This window comes from Puma concolor, chromosome D1, assembly GCF_028749965.1.
Source record: "Puma concolor isolate L17-30 chromosome D1, mPumCon1.1.hap2, whole genome shotgun sequence".
Lineage (NCBI taxonomy): Eukaryota > Metazoa > Chordata > Mammalia > Carnivora > Felidae > Puma > Puma concolor.
Window position 1 is genome coordinate 15,354,419 of NC_141676.1, and position 16,125 is coordinate 15,370,543.

Consider the following 16,125-nt stretch of genomic DNA (forward strand, 5'->3'; position numbering starts at 1 on the left):
GCAGCCAAAACAATCTTGGGAAACAAGCAAACAAACAGTTGGAGGGCTTCCTGGTTCTAAAAGTTACTATATAGCTACATAATCAAATAAAAACTGCATGATATTAGCATAACGATGGGCATAACAATGGCACACAATACAGAACCTAGAAATAAACCTTTGCATACGTGTTCAAATGATTGTCAACAGGTAAATTCATGAGGAAAAGGCAGGTAGTTCAAAAAATGTTGCTGTGAAACTGGATGTCCACACAAAGGGATGAAACTGAATCCTTAACATACAGCATGTACAAAAATTAACTCAAAATGGATCAAATACCTCAACTATCACTAGAACTACTAAACTCTTAGAAGAAAACATGAAAGAAATGTTCACAACCTTGGGCTTGACAATGATTTTTTGGGTATGACCCCAAAACCACAGGGAAGAAAAGGAAAAACTAAATAAATTATTTTATCAAATTTAAGAACTTTTGTACACCAAAGGACATTATCAACAGAGAGAAAAGGCATGCAACAAATGAAAGAAAATATTTGCAAACGATATACTTAATAAGGTATTAATGTCAAGAATATATAAAGAACCTCTACATCTCTCTCTCTGTTACACACACACACACACACACACACACACACACACACACAAACACTAACCTGATTAAAAATGAGCAAAGGACTTCAATAGACATTTCTCCAAAGAAAATGCATGTGTGCCCTATAAGCGAATGAAAAGATATTCAATATACTAATCATTTTCCCTAGGAAATGCACTTAAAAACCATAGTGCAATACCATTTCACATCTAACAAGAGAGCTATTACCACAAAATGTAATGATAACAACACGTGTAAGAAAGTGGAGATGTGGGAACAACCGTGCGTTCTGGTGGGAATGTAAACTGATGTAGCTGCTATATAAAAGGTTATGGTAGTTCCTAAAAAATTAAGCAAAAAATAATCCACAATTCGACTTTGTCAAAGTCATGGAAATCACAGTCTCAGAAAGATATTTCTATAACCATATTCATGGAAGTATAATTCACAATAACCAGAAACAAATAACCAAGGTGTCTACTGACAGGTAAAAGTACAAATAAAAGGAAGTATGTGCACCCAACAGATTATTATTCACTCTTGAAAATGAAGGAAATTCTGACACATGCTAAAACATACATCAACCTACAATTCACTACACTAAGTGAAATAAGACTATCACAAAAAGACAAATATTATACGATCCCACATAGGTAGGGTACTTAAAGTAGCCAAACTCATACAGGACGAAAATAAAATGGTATTTGCCTAATGCCCAGAGAGAGGGAATAGGGAATTCAAGTTTAATGAGTGGAATTTGCATTTGGGAACATGAAAAAGCTTTGGAGATGAATAGCGCTGGTATTAGCAGAACAAACATGAATTCACTTAATTAACCATCATGACAATGTGAATTAACTCAATGTCACTGAACTATGCACTTACAAATGGCTAAAACTGCAAGTTCTGTTATTTGTATTTTACTACAGTTAAAAACTAAATGTAAAGGGGCACCTGGGTGGCTCAGTCAGTTAAGTGTCTGACTTCAGCTCAGGTCATGATCTCACAGCTCGTGAGTTCAAGCCCCGCATCGGGATCTGTGCTGACAGCTCAGAGCCTGGAGCCTGCTTCAGATTCTGTCTCCCTCTCTCTCTGCCTCTCTGCTGCTCACTTTCTCTCTCTCCTTCAAAATAAATAAACATCTAAAAAATTTTTAAAAAACTAAATGTAAAAACTAAGTTGACTTCATTAAAAGGTGCATGATGTCAACACAAAGTACAGCACAATAGCAAGAGTACATGCAGAACTCATTGGCTTTACATACACTTCTTTAGAAAGTCCGTATGTCACTCAACAACAAAGCTAATACATTTAAATCTCCAGAGCTCTGTCCTGATAATCTGCATTTTGTAAGAACTCTAATTCTGACAGTACACTGAACTTCTACAACCCATTGGACAATTCATAAATCTAAATAGGACATTTTTACAGTGACAAATAATTCCCTGCCTGGACCTTTCCTCACAGTACCTATATAACAACATAAACATACTTGGGACAAATAGTGTTCATGTGCCTCTGCACCACAGAAATTATCTTCTTTTCCCTTTTCCATTTAAAAGACAAATGTATTTTATTACGGTAGGGATATCCCTCAAAGTTACTTTTTTCCCCCAGAACTTCCTCATGGCATTTTTTTACCTCCAGATTCCTGAGTGCTCAGGTTTAAGAAGTTAACAATGGAGTCACTGTGGTATACAACATAGCCACAACTTGATCAGTGGAGAAGGTGGTGATTGGTTACAAATATATAAATATGCAGACACAATACTAAGAACACCACAGTGGTGTGAGAGACACAGTTGGACACAGCTTTGTGTCTCCCCTCAAAGATATAGGTCCTCAGAGAATAGTAAAAGATGACCACCTATGAGACCATCAAGAAGAAAATGTTAACAGGTCAATGAACCCACTGTCGACAGCAACAAAGAGACCAAGGGTATGATTGGGTCCATGCATACAACTTTCAAAAATGGGTTTACATCACACACAAATGGTCTATGACATTGGGGCCACACACACACAGCCACACTGTGAAGAGGACCTGAATGGCTGCTGGGACAAAGTCTCTAGCACATGCCACCTGAAAGCACATGCCATATATGACTATATGAGTGACAGCCATATCCCTGTCACTCTTCATGATGTCATGGTACTGGGGTTTGCAGATGGCCACATGGATGCTCAGCAAAGACTTAGGTCATGTACTTCCTCAGAGAGATGGTTTTCTTTTTTTTTTTTTATTTATTTTTGGGACAGAGAGAGACAGAGCATGAACGGGGGAGGGGCAGAGAGAGGGAGACACAGAATCGGAAACAGGCTCCAGGCTCTGAGCCATCAGCCCAGAGCCTGACGCGGGGCTCGAACTCACGGACCGCGAGATCGTGACCTGGCTGAAGTCGGACGCTTAACCGACTGCGCCACCCAGGCGCCCCAGAGAGATGGTTTTCTTACAGCAAAAGTGCCAGGCAGCATTTTACGGGTCATGGAGGAAGAACAGCAGACTTCTAGAAGGGATAAGTCACGCAGGCGGAAAACGGAAGCAGTACCCAAGGGCAGGAGAGATGACCTGTTAAATGTCAAGGCCTGCTCGGGGATAACAGTTCTCAGCACTCGGAGTCTTAAGTGGAATCCAAGTGTATGTGGGACTTTAGAACATAATAGGATTTCAAGTCAATGGCAAAAAGGAAATGACATAACTATTTTTAAAACCCTGCAATTTACAAAACCAATTAAATCCATACCTCTTTAATGACCACATCTAAATAAATTCAAGAAGGAGCAAAAGCCTTAATGTAAGATATACAGCCTCAAAAATACTTAATTAAGTGCCAAAAATTTGTTGGAGAATATTTTGATATGATTGAAGTAAGGAAAGTCTTTTTAAGATATAAAAATTAAAAATAAGTATTAAATGAATAAAAACATGTCTTACAGCCAAAGGCATCCTACACAGTATACAAGTGTCAAAACCATATCACAAGTCAGAAAAATAACAATTACATAAACAACAGTAAGAGAGAGCATTTCCTCAGTGTACACACTAACATCAGTATGGAGAAGATCCACAATTATAAGAAATAGATAAAAGACATTAAGAGGATTCACAGAAAAAGAGAGAAATCATATTAAACAAAGGGAAAGATAGTCAAACTCAATGATATGAGAATGACTGCAATGCATTCAGGTTGCCTTATGCCATGAATACTTATCAGGGACTGGTTGTTGAGAAGTGGCAGAAGAATGCTCATAGACTGGGAGCAGCAGGCTGTTTGTACCCTCTCAAGGATGACAGCTGGGCAATAACTATGAATGTTGACAATTAACTATATGACCATTGATTCAAATATGTATGTTAACAATTCCTCTCATACAACCTCATACCTGCATAGATTTACCAAAAAATAACTATTATAACATTCTCTGGGGGCAACTGAGTGGCTCAGTTGGTTAAGCGTCTGACTTCGGCTCAGGTCATGATCTCACAGGTCATGGGTTTGAGTCCCGCACCGGGCTCTCTGCTGACAGTTCAGAGCCTGAAGCCTGCTTCGGATTCTGTGTTTCTCTCTCTGACCCTCCTCTGCTCATGCTTTCTGTCTCTCTCCCAAAATAAATAAACAAAAAAACAACTCTGTGTCATAGACAAAGGTTGGTAATGACATGAACAGGAATGAATACGTTTATTTTCATATATACTTATAAGTGAGTAATATGGAATACAAGAAAAACTAAGGGATTTATATGGACTGGTGTGGAACATCTTCAAGATGTTGCATATGATTTGATTTCACTTACGTGTAGAATTTAATCAACAAAACAAACACAAAAAACAAAAACAGACTCATAAATACAGAGAACAAACTGGTGGTTGCCAGAGCTGAGAAGGGTGGAGGGATAGGCACAATGGGTGAAGGGGATAAAAGGTACAAAGTGGCCATAATAACATAAATAACTCACAAGAATGAACAGTACAGCGTAGGAAGTACAGTCAATAATACTGTAGCAGCACCGTAGGGTAAGAGATGGAAGTTACACTTTTACATGGGCATTTCATAACATCCACTTTTCTTCCACTGTGTCCCAGGCTTCTTTAAGAACAAAGTGATGAGTGATGTGGGGATTAAAAACAAGAGTATCCTTGAACTTCCCCTTCACTCCAGCTAGTCTCCCCCAACTCCCTGCCCCCACACCCTTTGTGTTCCCAAATCTGTTCTTAGTGAAGAACTCTATCCCAAGGCTCTGGCTCTCTTTCCATAGCTCTCCCCCTTCCTCTGCTCCCCATTCCTGGGAAGGGCTGGCATCAGTTTGAATGCATGGGAGAGCCCAGAGTGGTGACAGACCCCAGGGAAAGGCTTCACCTTCAGGGAAAGAGACCAGGGTGTACAGTGTAGTGAAGGGGGGCCCCCAGAGCCTGGAGTACCAAAATGGGGTCCTGGTGCCAGAAGAAAGGATACTGGTGCCCCTGAGAAAGGGGACCCAGCAGCCTCAGCGGTCTCTCCTTGGAAACAGTCACTGCTTGATCTGTTGCCTTTCTGGCCATGGTTGCAGAACCACACGGGGACCACATCCTGCTGTAGCCCGAGCTGCTGGGCCCTGTAGCCGCTGTGCTGCTGGCTGGGTTTCCAGCACTGCAGGAACGTGTCCTCCAGGCTGCCTCTCACTCTCTCCTCCATACTTGCTCGCCTGCTCTCTGGGGCGTGCGCAGGGTCCCCGCTTTGCAAGTCTGCTGTAGATTTCCTGGTTGTCAGCTTCCTCCACCGAATTCTGCAGCAGCGCCGCGGTGTATACACATTCTGGAAACTGAGCGGCAGAGCCTAGAAATGGCAGAGGGTCTTTTGCGGCCTGAGTATATCCCAGAGTGATCCTCTTCCGCTTCAGGAGCTTGGCGAACTGTTCCAGGTCTTTCCTCCTGGGATTCCTCGGGGTTTTGCTCCCGCTTTTCCTGGTCAGGCTTCAGGGCCCCAGGCGGGGTAGCGCACTGCTCTGGAAAGACGCCCTCAGAGTTGGCTCTCCACCTGGGCTCCCTGCTTGCGACCGGCTCCAAGGGAGGTCTCCAAGCTGCCTTGGGGCACCAGCCATACACCTACTTGAGGTCCACAGTACTCCATCCCCCGATAGAACTCACACAGTAGGAGGCACCGGGGCATCCCCCACACCCTAGCGCCCGGCCCGACACATGGCCCAATTCCTGACCCATCAGGAGGGCCTTGGAAGCTCAGTCAAGGTCCCAGGGTCAATCCAGCGGGTCTGTGGCCCATCATCTCCACACCACCCCTACCGTGTAGGTGCAACAATGCCAAGTGAAAGCCAGGTGCCCTGCCATGGGAAACAGAGGCGCCCCAAGCCTGGGGGCCTGCAAAAATGAGGGCTCTCCAAGGGAATGTTCAACACCTCCCTTCCTCCCCAAACCCACCCACTGCCATACTGTACATAATTCTTGAATCATAATGTTATATACGCCTGAAACTAGTGTAATATTCTATGTCAACTATACTTCAATTACAACACTAAAAATAAATCAATAAAACTATTACAAACTTAAAAGTTTATTTATAAAAAGAAATTCTACAGTAAAGGAAATATTTACATACACAGAGAAAAACTCACATATAAACATTTAAATACACGTGCATTTGTAAAGATTATTACCTAATGAGTCTAAAGAAACTGCCTCTGGGGAAAAGGATTGGAAACTATTCGAGAGATAAATAGGAAATTTATTCTACACTTTATCTCATTTTGTAAGGTTTTCATTACTACTATTTACTACCTATTACACTTCAATTTTTCTTATGTAAACTAAAAGTATTAATCAATATTTTATATAAGGCAACCAAAAATTAATAAAGAAAAGTCTATACGGCATTAATGTTTTAAATAATATAAAAAGAATGAAGTTAACTAACAGAGTCTTACTAAAAATAATACTGTCTCAGAAAAAAATGTTTTTAAATTTTTTTAATTAAGAATTAGTGTAATCATATAAATAATCCCTCACTATTCATTACCTATTATTGATTCTTTACTAGAAAGGCATTACACATTTCTAAATGAAGAGATCTACAAGATGTTATGGACCTTACATTCTAGCAACAAGGGAAACTGTTATTATAGCACAATCATCCAGTTCTTTCTTTAATTATAATTAACTTAAGTTCTTTGAAAAAAGGGAAATCAGAATTATTTTAAGACTTCTGCATTCTTCAAAAAGGGGGTCCAATGAAAAATAAGTCTCCTCATGGTGGGTTATATATTTATCTACTAAGAGATATATTTCTCTTCCAGAGCTTCCTCATAGCATTTGTCATCTCAGAATTTCTCAGAGTGTAGATCAGGGGGTTCAGCATGGGGGTTATGACTGTATAGAACACACTCACTGATTTGTCAATAGGGAAGGTCTTAGCAGGTCTCACATACATGAAAATACATGGCACAAAGAAGAAGACCACCACAGTGATGTGGGAACCACAGGTCTGGAGGGATTTCCGCCTCCCTTCCGGACTAAGGTTCTTTAGAGAGTGCAAGATGACACCATAAGAGATGAGCAAGAGCACAAACACAATTGTGCAGATCAGTCCTCCGTTGGCCACCACTAACAGGCCAATGACACGGGTGTCAGTACAGACCAGTTTCAGTAAGGGGTGCATGTCACACAAAAAATGATCAATGACATTGGGACCACAGAATGGGAGTCTATAAATAGTGCTAACTTGAATGGCTGAATGCAGAAAACCTCCAACCCAGGACCCTACCAGGAGCACAACACACACCCACTGTCTCATGATAACCAAATAATGCAAGGGCTTACAGATGGCCACATAGCGGTCATAGGCCATCACCAGCAGAAGAAAGACCTCTGATCCACCAAAAAAGTGCCCTGTAAACAGCTGGGTCATACAAGATTGAAAGGATATGGTGTTTTTCCCAAACAACAAGTCTGAAATCAATCTAGGGGAAATAGTAGAGGAATAAATGACATCCATAAACGATAAGCTAGCAAGAAAAAAGTACATAGGTGAGTCCAGGGTCCTACTGACAGTTATAGTCATGACAATGAGCAAATTGCCCACTATGGTCAAAATATAGAAGTGTAAGAACATAACCAAAAGGACCTTCTGTCCCTTTGGAGCCTGTGTGAGACCCAAGAGGACAAAGTAAGTGACATTGCTCCTTGGTTCCATCTAGTCTGCATAGGAGCTGACTTCTCATATTAGAAGCAGATGATCTACAAAACAAGGGGGAAACTTTTAAATGTATTAGAAGATCAATCTTTTATTCATTCAAACAATTAAAAGAATGTGGAAATAGATGTTTGTGTCACATGCTTCACCAATGTTGTGATTTCCAAGTTGAATAAGCTATGGTTTCCTATACTCAGTGATATCATACATAATAATCACAAGGTAATAAGTGCCATTATAAAAAAGGCTGAACAGGGGTGCCTGGGTGGCTCAGTTGGCTAACTGTCCAACTTCAGCTCAGGTCATGATCTCACGGTTTGCGGGTTTTAGCCCTGCACTGGGCTCTGTGCTGATGGCTCAGAGCCTGGACCCTGCTTCAGATTCTGTCTCTCCCTCTCTCTCTCTGCCCTTCCCCTGTTTTCTCTCTCTCTCTCTCTCTCTCTCTCTCTCTCTCTCTCTCTCTCTCTCTCAAAAATAAACATACATTAAAAAATTAAAGAAATAAAAATAAAAATGGCTGCACAATGGGAAGATCCTGGAGTAAAAATTTATCAACCAAACAGGAATCATAGAAGGCTTCCCAGAGGAAGCAATACTTTAGCTGAGTTTTAAAGGAAAAGTGGGAGAACAACAAAAACAAGCCAAGGGAATTCCATGAAAAGGCACACAGTTTATAAAGTCCCAAAAGTGAAATACTTGAGACCCATTTAAGGTAACTGACATATTCAAAATGAGTAGTTCAAATTAGGAATGGAAGATCACTGCCCTGGGTTGTTTCTTCCTTCACTGAGACCTCTTTCTTAGCATTTTTGCTTGGATATGCCTCCTTTTCCTGACCAATAAATGAGGAAACACTTCAGTGTTGTGTCTCTCCCTTAATTTTTAAACTTTATATATGTAACATCTGCAAATTTGGACAGCTCCAAGTTAATATCAGTTCAGTGCTTATGAAACTAAATTTTTAATTTTCAGCAATAAATATAGGCGTACCCCACCTCATTAAATAGTACCACCTTCCATGTCATTGCTCGGACAAGAAATATCACAATTCTTTTTCTTGCTCTCATATCACATACTGATACCTTTAACAAGTCTTATGAAGCCCTTTAAAACATATCATATTATGGGCACCTGAGAGGCTCAGTCAGTTGAGCATTGTGACTCTTGATTTTGGCTCAGGTCATGATCCCAGGATCACGATATCAAGCCACCAGTTGGGCTCAGCACTGAGCATGGGGTCTGATAGAGATTCCCTCTCTCTCCCTCTGTCCCTCTCCTCCACTTACGCTCTCTCACTAAAACCAAAACACAAAATGTGTGTGTACACACACACACACACACACACACACACACACACACACACATATCACAAATAAGATCATTTCCCTCCCCCCACCCCCACTCCCCACAACTTCTACCCTACTACATTAACCGCCTGCCAGGTCCTTCCCCTTTCATTCTGGCCTCCATCAATTTATTCTCCTCACTCAGACCAAATGATCCTTTTTAAATCTGAATCAGATCTATCACTCCACTGCTCACAACACCTACAGTGGATTCTAATCACATAGTCACAACTTAATGAATCACAGTTCATTTTACAGTAACAGGAACTACAATCTCCATTTCATAGGTGAAAAGACTAAGGTTCAAGTCATCTAATAATTTTCCCAGGGTCACCCATTTTTAAGTGATAAAACTAGAATTAGAATCAAAGTTTGCTTGCACTCAAAGTGTTCTCACTTTTTCTTATTAAAGATAGTCACACAATCGCAAGGCTGGTTTCCACTATTTACTATTAGTCTTACCTTGGGAAGGCAAGTCTACAATCTGAAGGAATACCTTTTACTCATTTACAGCAACCTGGATTTCATCTGTCATCCAATCTGACAAGAGAAAGCAAAAAAGCCGCATTATTACTTGAGGACATATTTTATTTCATTTGACTGTCTATCCATTTTCTCCATGGAGTCTCCTGAATATTCAGAAGGTTGATTTTATTTGCACTGCAGATCGTTTCCTGGGAATTCCCAGGGCCATATAGAAAAGCAAAAATTTATCACATTAGGATAATTTATTAAAAAGACAAGAAATTCCTATCCTTACATAAGAAAAATAGCTACAATCATTTCCCAGGCAGATTTTTCTCAAGTAACTTCTTTCCCTCTGATTTCTAAACAGAAAAATACCATTCAAAGGCTTAGGTATCCTCATTTTATCCTGTTGCTTTGGTCACATTAGCTGACTTGATATTTTAAGAGACATTCTTGTGCTTCTCTGTAGGCAATTCTTTAAGCCTACAGAAACCTTCTTTAAAAATGTGTATCAATTTAAGAGTATAGTATCTTCTTCCCAGTAGGGCAAAGATCACTGGACATTTTATCCTTTCTAACCACATTCTTCATTAAGTCCTAGAGTTGGGAAGTGTCCAAGACTGATTCTTGCTTAATTAAATTCACTGGGAATTTTTGCAAAAACTTTCAAAAATATCTATATAAAGATCCTATTTTGCGAAATCAGATAATTAGGAAGATGTTAGAATAAAAAAAAATAGCTTTAGAACCATTGTAAAACTACGCCAGTCAAAAATAAAATTTCAGCCCATTTTGTTTTAGGGAAGATTAATTTATCATGTATTTCCCCACTTGCCATAGCAAGTTTTTCTTTCCTTGTATTTAATATTCAATTTATTCTACCTTGAACTGTGGTAGATATTGTAGATATTTATTCACAGATTTAGACAGAAAAACTATTTATCCAATTATTATTTTCCTTAATTTGGGGCTCCTGGTTACTTCCAGAAACCATACTATGAGAATGGACACAGCAATTAATGAAAAGGGGGGCAAATTATGCAACAGGTCCTTCCTGCATGGACCTTCTATTCTCATAACAGAATCAGGCAGTACGTAATAGGACAATTTAGGATACTAATTACAGTCTTCATCAGTGCTAATAAGACAGCAAACAGGGTACTCAGGGAGAATTCTACTATGGAGAAGGTGACCAGGGAAGGTCTTTCTTCAAAGATGATGCTTAAGCTGAGATCCACGGGACAGAAGGCAGCTACCATTGGAAACACCTACAGGTAGTAAAATTAAGTAAACATTAATTATAAGCAATTTGTTCTCACTTCATTGATGGCATGACCTATGTATAGAAAATGCTAAAAACTTCACACAGATTTTTATTCCAGGGCCCTTTGAAAAGGAATGGTAAGTGTGAGCACTCTCATCAACTTCCTGATTGTAGTGGGAAAGCTTTCAAACTTCACTGTTGAGTGTCCTGTTAGCTATGGATCTGTCACATATGGCCTTTATTATGTTGAGGTACATGCCTTCTATACCTAATTTGTTGTGAGGTTACTTGTATCATGAAAATACATTGAAATTCTATCCTACCAAAGAACAACTCAGAGAGGAAATACAATTCCTTTTACAACAGCATCAAAAAGAATATTTAAGAATAGACTTACATAAGGAGGCAAAAACTTTTGTACACTTAAAAACTATAAAATGCTGAAGAGAGAGAAAGATGGAGGCATAGGAGGATGCTGGGCTCACCTCGTCCTGCTGATCACTTAGATTCCACCCACATCAGCCTAAATAACCCAGAAACTGGCCAGAAGACTACCAGAATGGACTCTCCAGAGCCAAGCGTAGACAAGAGGGCCATGGAAGAGGGTAGGAAGGGTGGAGAGCGGTGCATCCTTCATGGACTGGCAGAGGGGAGCCAGGGCAGTGGAGGGACAACCCGCTGGGCAAGGCAGAGCCCCCAAGTCTGGCTTGCAAAAGCATTGGGGCCAGACTGCATGAGTTCTGACAGCCAGCGGGACTTAACATCTGGAATGTTAAAAGTCAACAGCTCTGCTCAGAGAGTGGGAGGGCAAGAGGACACCAGGAGGGAGAGTTGTTGAGCCCCGGAAGACAGAGCTCAGCTCGGCAGGGAACAAAGGCAGTGGCCAGCACCAGCTCCCTCTCCCATCCCCCAGTCAAAATCCCAAAGGGAACCAGTTCCCATCATGGAACTTACTTGCACCCTGCAAATGCCCAAAGGGAACCAGTTCCCATCATGGAACTTACTTGCACCCTGCAAATGCCCAATGCTGTGCTTCTGTGGATCCATCCCTCCGATGGTTCTGCCTCTCTCCCAGTGCTGTAGGGCCCCTCCCACAGGGAACCACCAATCACAAAGCGAGCTGAGCCTACCCCTCCCACCCCTTTGCACCTTGCGGATCCACCCCAGCTAATATGCCCTTGGCCAGATCACATCACAGCAGCACCACAAGCCTGGCAGTGTGCAAGTAACCCAGACAGGGGCCACACCACTCCACAGTGAGTCCTGCCCCTGGGAGAGGGGAAGATAAGGTACCCACCAGTCTGACTGTGGCCCCAGAGGTGGGCTGGGGGCAGATATCGAGTCTGACTGCAGCCCTGCCCACCAACGCAACTTACTCCAGACAGCACAGGAAAAGAGCCCTGCAGTTCCTCTGCCACTCCAGGGACTATCCAAAATGACAAAATGGAGGAATTCTCCTCAAAAGAAACTCCAGGAAGTAACAATAGCTAACGAATTGATCAAAAACGATTTAAGCAATATAGCAGAAAATGAATATAAGATAATAGTCATAAAATTAATCGCTGGACTTGAAAAAAGTATAGAGGACAGCAGAGAATCTATTGCTACAGAGATCAAGTGACTAAGAAATAGTCATGAGGAGCTAAAAAATGTTGTAAATGAGGTGCAAAATAAAATGGAGGCGACCACAGCTCAGAGTGAAGAGGCAGAGGAGAGAATAGGTGAATTAGAAGATAAAATTATGGAAAAAGAGGAAGCTGAGAAAAAGAGAGATAATAAAGTCCAGGAGTATGAGGGGAGAATTAGAGAACTAAGTGATGCAATCAAACGGAAAAATATCCATATAATAGGAATTCCAGAAGAGGAAGAGAGAGAGAAAAGGGCTGAAGGTGTACTTGAACAAATCAGAGCTGAGATATTCCCTGATCTGGGGAAGGAAAAGGCATTGAAATCCAAGAGGCACAGAGAACTCCCTTCAAACATAACTTGAATCAATCTTCTGCATGACATATCATAGTGAAACTGGCAAAATACAAGGATAAAGAGAAAATTCTGAAGATAAACAGGCTCTAACTTATAAAGGGAGACCCATAAGACTAGTGGCAGACCTATCTACTGAAACTTGGCAGGCCAGAAAAGAATGGCAGGAAATCTTCAATGTGATGAACAGAAAAAATATGCAGCCGAGAATCCTTTATCCAGCAAGTCTGTCATTCAGAATAGAAGGAGAGATAAAGGTTTTCCCAAACAAACAAAAACTGAAGGAATTCCTCACCACTAAACCAGCCCTACAAGAGATCCTAAGGGGGACTCTGTGAGTGAAATGTTGCAAGGACTACAAAGCACCAGAGACATCACTACAAGCATGAAACCTACAGACATCACAATGACTCTAAACCCACATCTTTCAATAATAACACTGAATGTAAATGGACTAAATGCTCCAACCAAAAGACATAAGGTATCAGAATGGATAAAAAAAACAAGACCCATCTATTTTCTGTCTACAAGAGACTCATTTTAGACCTGAGGACACCTTCAGATGGAAAGTGAGGGGAAGGAGAACTATCTATCATGCTACTGGAAGTCAAAAGGAAGCTGGAGTAGCCATACTTACATCAGGCAAACTAGACATTAAATTAAAGGCTGTAACAAGAGATGAAGAAGGGCATTATATAATAATCACAGGGTCTATCCATCAGGAAGAGCTAACAATTATAAATGTCTATGCGCCGAATACGGGAACCCCCAAATATATAAAACAATTAATCACAAACATAGCAACCTTATTGATGAGAATGTGGTAGTTGCGGGGGACTTTAATACTCCACTTACAACAATGGATAGATCATCTAGACACAGGATCAGTAAAGAAACCAGGGCCCTGAATGATACATTGGATCAGATGGACTTGACAGATATATTTAGAACTCTGCATCCCAAAGCAACAGAATATACTTTCTTCTTGAGTGCACATGGAACATTCTCCAAATAGATCACATACTGGGTCACAAATCAGCCCTTCATAAGTATAAAAGAACTGAGATCATACCATGCACACTTTCAGACCACAATGCTATGAAACTTGAAATCAACCACGGGAAAAAGTCTGGAAAACCTCCAAAAGCATGGAGGTTAAAGAACACCCTACTAAAGAATGAGTGGGTCAACCAGGCAATTAGAGAAGAAATTTAAAAATATACAGAAACAAATGAAAATGAAAATACAACAATCCAAATGCTTTGGGATGCAGCGAAGGCAGTCCTGAGAGGAAAATACATTGCAATCCAGGCCTATCTCAAGAAACAAGAAAAATCCCAAATACAAAATCTAACAGCACACCTAAAGGAACTAGAAGCAGAACATCAAAGGCACCCCAAACCCAGCAGAAGAAGAGAAATAATAATGATCAGAGCAGAAATAAACAATATAGAATCTAAAAACTACTGTAGAGCAGATCAATGAAACCAAGAATTGGTTTTTTTAAAAAATAAACAAAATTGATAAACCTCTAGCCAGGCTTCTCAAAAAGAAAAAGGAGATGACCCAAATAGATAAAATCGTGAATGAAAATGGAATTATTATAACCAATCCCTCAGAAATACAAGCAATTATCAGGGAATATTATGAAAAATTATGTGCCAACAAACTGGACAACCTGGAAGAAATGGACAAAGTCCCAAGCACCCACACAAAACAGGAAGAAATAGCAAACGTGAACAGACCCATAACCAGCGAAGAAATTGAATCAGTTATCAAAAATCGCCCAACAAATAAGCGTCCAGGACCAGATGGCTTCCCTGGGGAATTCTACCAGACATTTAAAGCAGAGATAATAACGATCCTTCTCAAGCTGTTCCAAAAAACAGGGAAGGAAAACTTCTAGACTCATTCTATGAATCCAGCATTACTTTGATTCCCAAACCAGACAGAGACCCAGCAAAAAAAGAGAACTACAGGCCAATATCGAGTTATGTCCTCTCTCCCCCTGCAAAAGTGGCTCCCTGCCCGCCGCAGGGTTTTTTCTCCCCAAGTTCACTTCTCCACACCAGGTGCCTGCTGAATTCTGTGGTTCAGGATGTGCAGATTGTTGTGTTAATCCTCCAATCAGTTTTCTAGGTGTGTAGGATGGTTTAGTGTTGGTCTGGCTGTATTTCATGGACACGAGACACAAAAAAAACTTCCATGCTGTTCCGCCATCTTGGATCCTCCGATCATGATTGCTGTTTCCACATGTCTGCCCCAAGTGTTTGCCTGTTTTCCCTCCAGGAGTTGGGCCTTTATGCCAGCCAAGTCTGTCAACGTTTAAAACTCCAAACTATAATTCCAGCTGATTGGAAGGACTCAGCACTTTGAATACGTCATACCATGACTTCTGGCCTGCAAAGGTTCTGCTGAAAAAAATCATAGTGCTTGTTGGAGGAGGTCATTAAGAGGACAGGACTATTGGTTGACCTGTGAGCTACAATTGGACATTTAGAGACTCCTCACCCTTTTTGTCTTTGGAAAGTACATTCTACACCAATCCTATGGTGGGAGCTAGTTTAAGGGCCATAGCTTTGGAGAATAAAGTGTATTTGAGGTCATCTGGATGGTGTGCATGACTGAGCCCAGTCATGTGCTATGTAAACTTTAAGATTTTGGTGAGAGGATCCAGAGATCTACTCATCTACTCCTCTTGCAGCCAATCTAACTAAACTTTGCATGTGCTACTGCTTATTAAAACTTCCATCTACCAAAAAACCAAAAAAAAAAACCAAACAAAAAAAAAAAACAAAAAAAAACCCACCTAGTGTCTTCTATTACTGATACTCTTGAATAGCTTTTAATTTTCTAAAAATAGTCATTTTATGAGTCAAAGAATATCAAATCAGTGTTGGCTGGGCCACCCAAAGATGAAAAGATGGGTTGGAAGCCCTGGGCATTAAGAGAGGGATATGGATGCTGGCATACAGATGACCATATAGAATGTGTTTCTCAGGAGGCAGCGTGGTGGATTTTGAAGGTAAAACTTTGAGTTTATCATGTTGGAATTTGAGGGACAGGGAGTGATGGCCCATCACTAGTTGCCCCCTCTTCTAACCCCATGGAAATGGGGGTCTCAAAGGAATACCTCCTATCCAAGGAGCTGGGGATGTGTTGGTGGATGCTGGACAGGCCTATTTGGTTCCTGCTTATGCCCACCCACAGGCACCAGCCTCCTCACCATCTCTGCTCTGTTGGGCATAGCCAGGTTTTTCTTACACACAAGTGCCAGTCTCCTCTCCTCGCTTC

General features: G+C 41.0%; 1 protein-coding gene and 1 pseudogene across 1 annotated transcript; both read right to left on the reverse strand.

Annotated features, from left to right (window-relative positions):
- Positions 1 to 4,892: 4,892 nt before the first annotated feature.
- On the reverse strand, positions 4,893 to 6,015 carry LOC112865174 (POU domain, class 5, transcription factor 1-like; annotated as a pseudogene).
- Positions 6,016 to 6,589: 574 nt separating this feature from the next.
- On the reverse strand, positions 6,590 to 7,773 carry LOC112864886 (olfactory receptor 4A47-like). Its single transcript, XM_025927888.2, has 2 exons — positions 6,875 to 7,773; positions 6,590 to 6,620 (listed from the first exon to the last, which is right to left on the reverse strand). The coding sequence occupies exons 1-2, from the start codon at positions 7,771 to 7,773 to the stop codon at positions 6,590 to 6,592; spliced, it is 930 nt and encodes a 309-aa protein (XP_025783673.2).
- Positions 7,774 to 16,125: the final 8,352 nt, after the last annotated feature.

Coding starts and splice junctions, on each gene's coding strand:
- LOC112864886 (XM_025927888.2), bottom strand. CDS start 7,773: ATGGAACCAAGGAGCAATGTCACTTACTTTGTCCTCTTGGGTCTCACA. Junction 6,621..6,874: donor AATGCTATGAGGAAGCTCTG/GAAGAGAAATAT, acceptor GTAATGCCTTTC/TAGTAAAGAATCAATAATAG.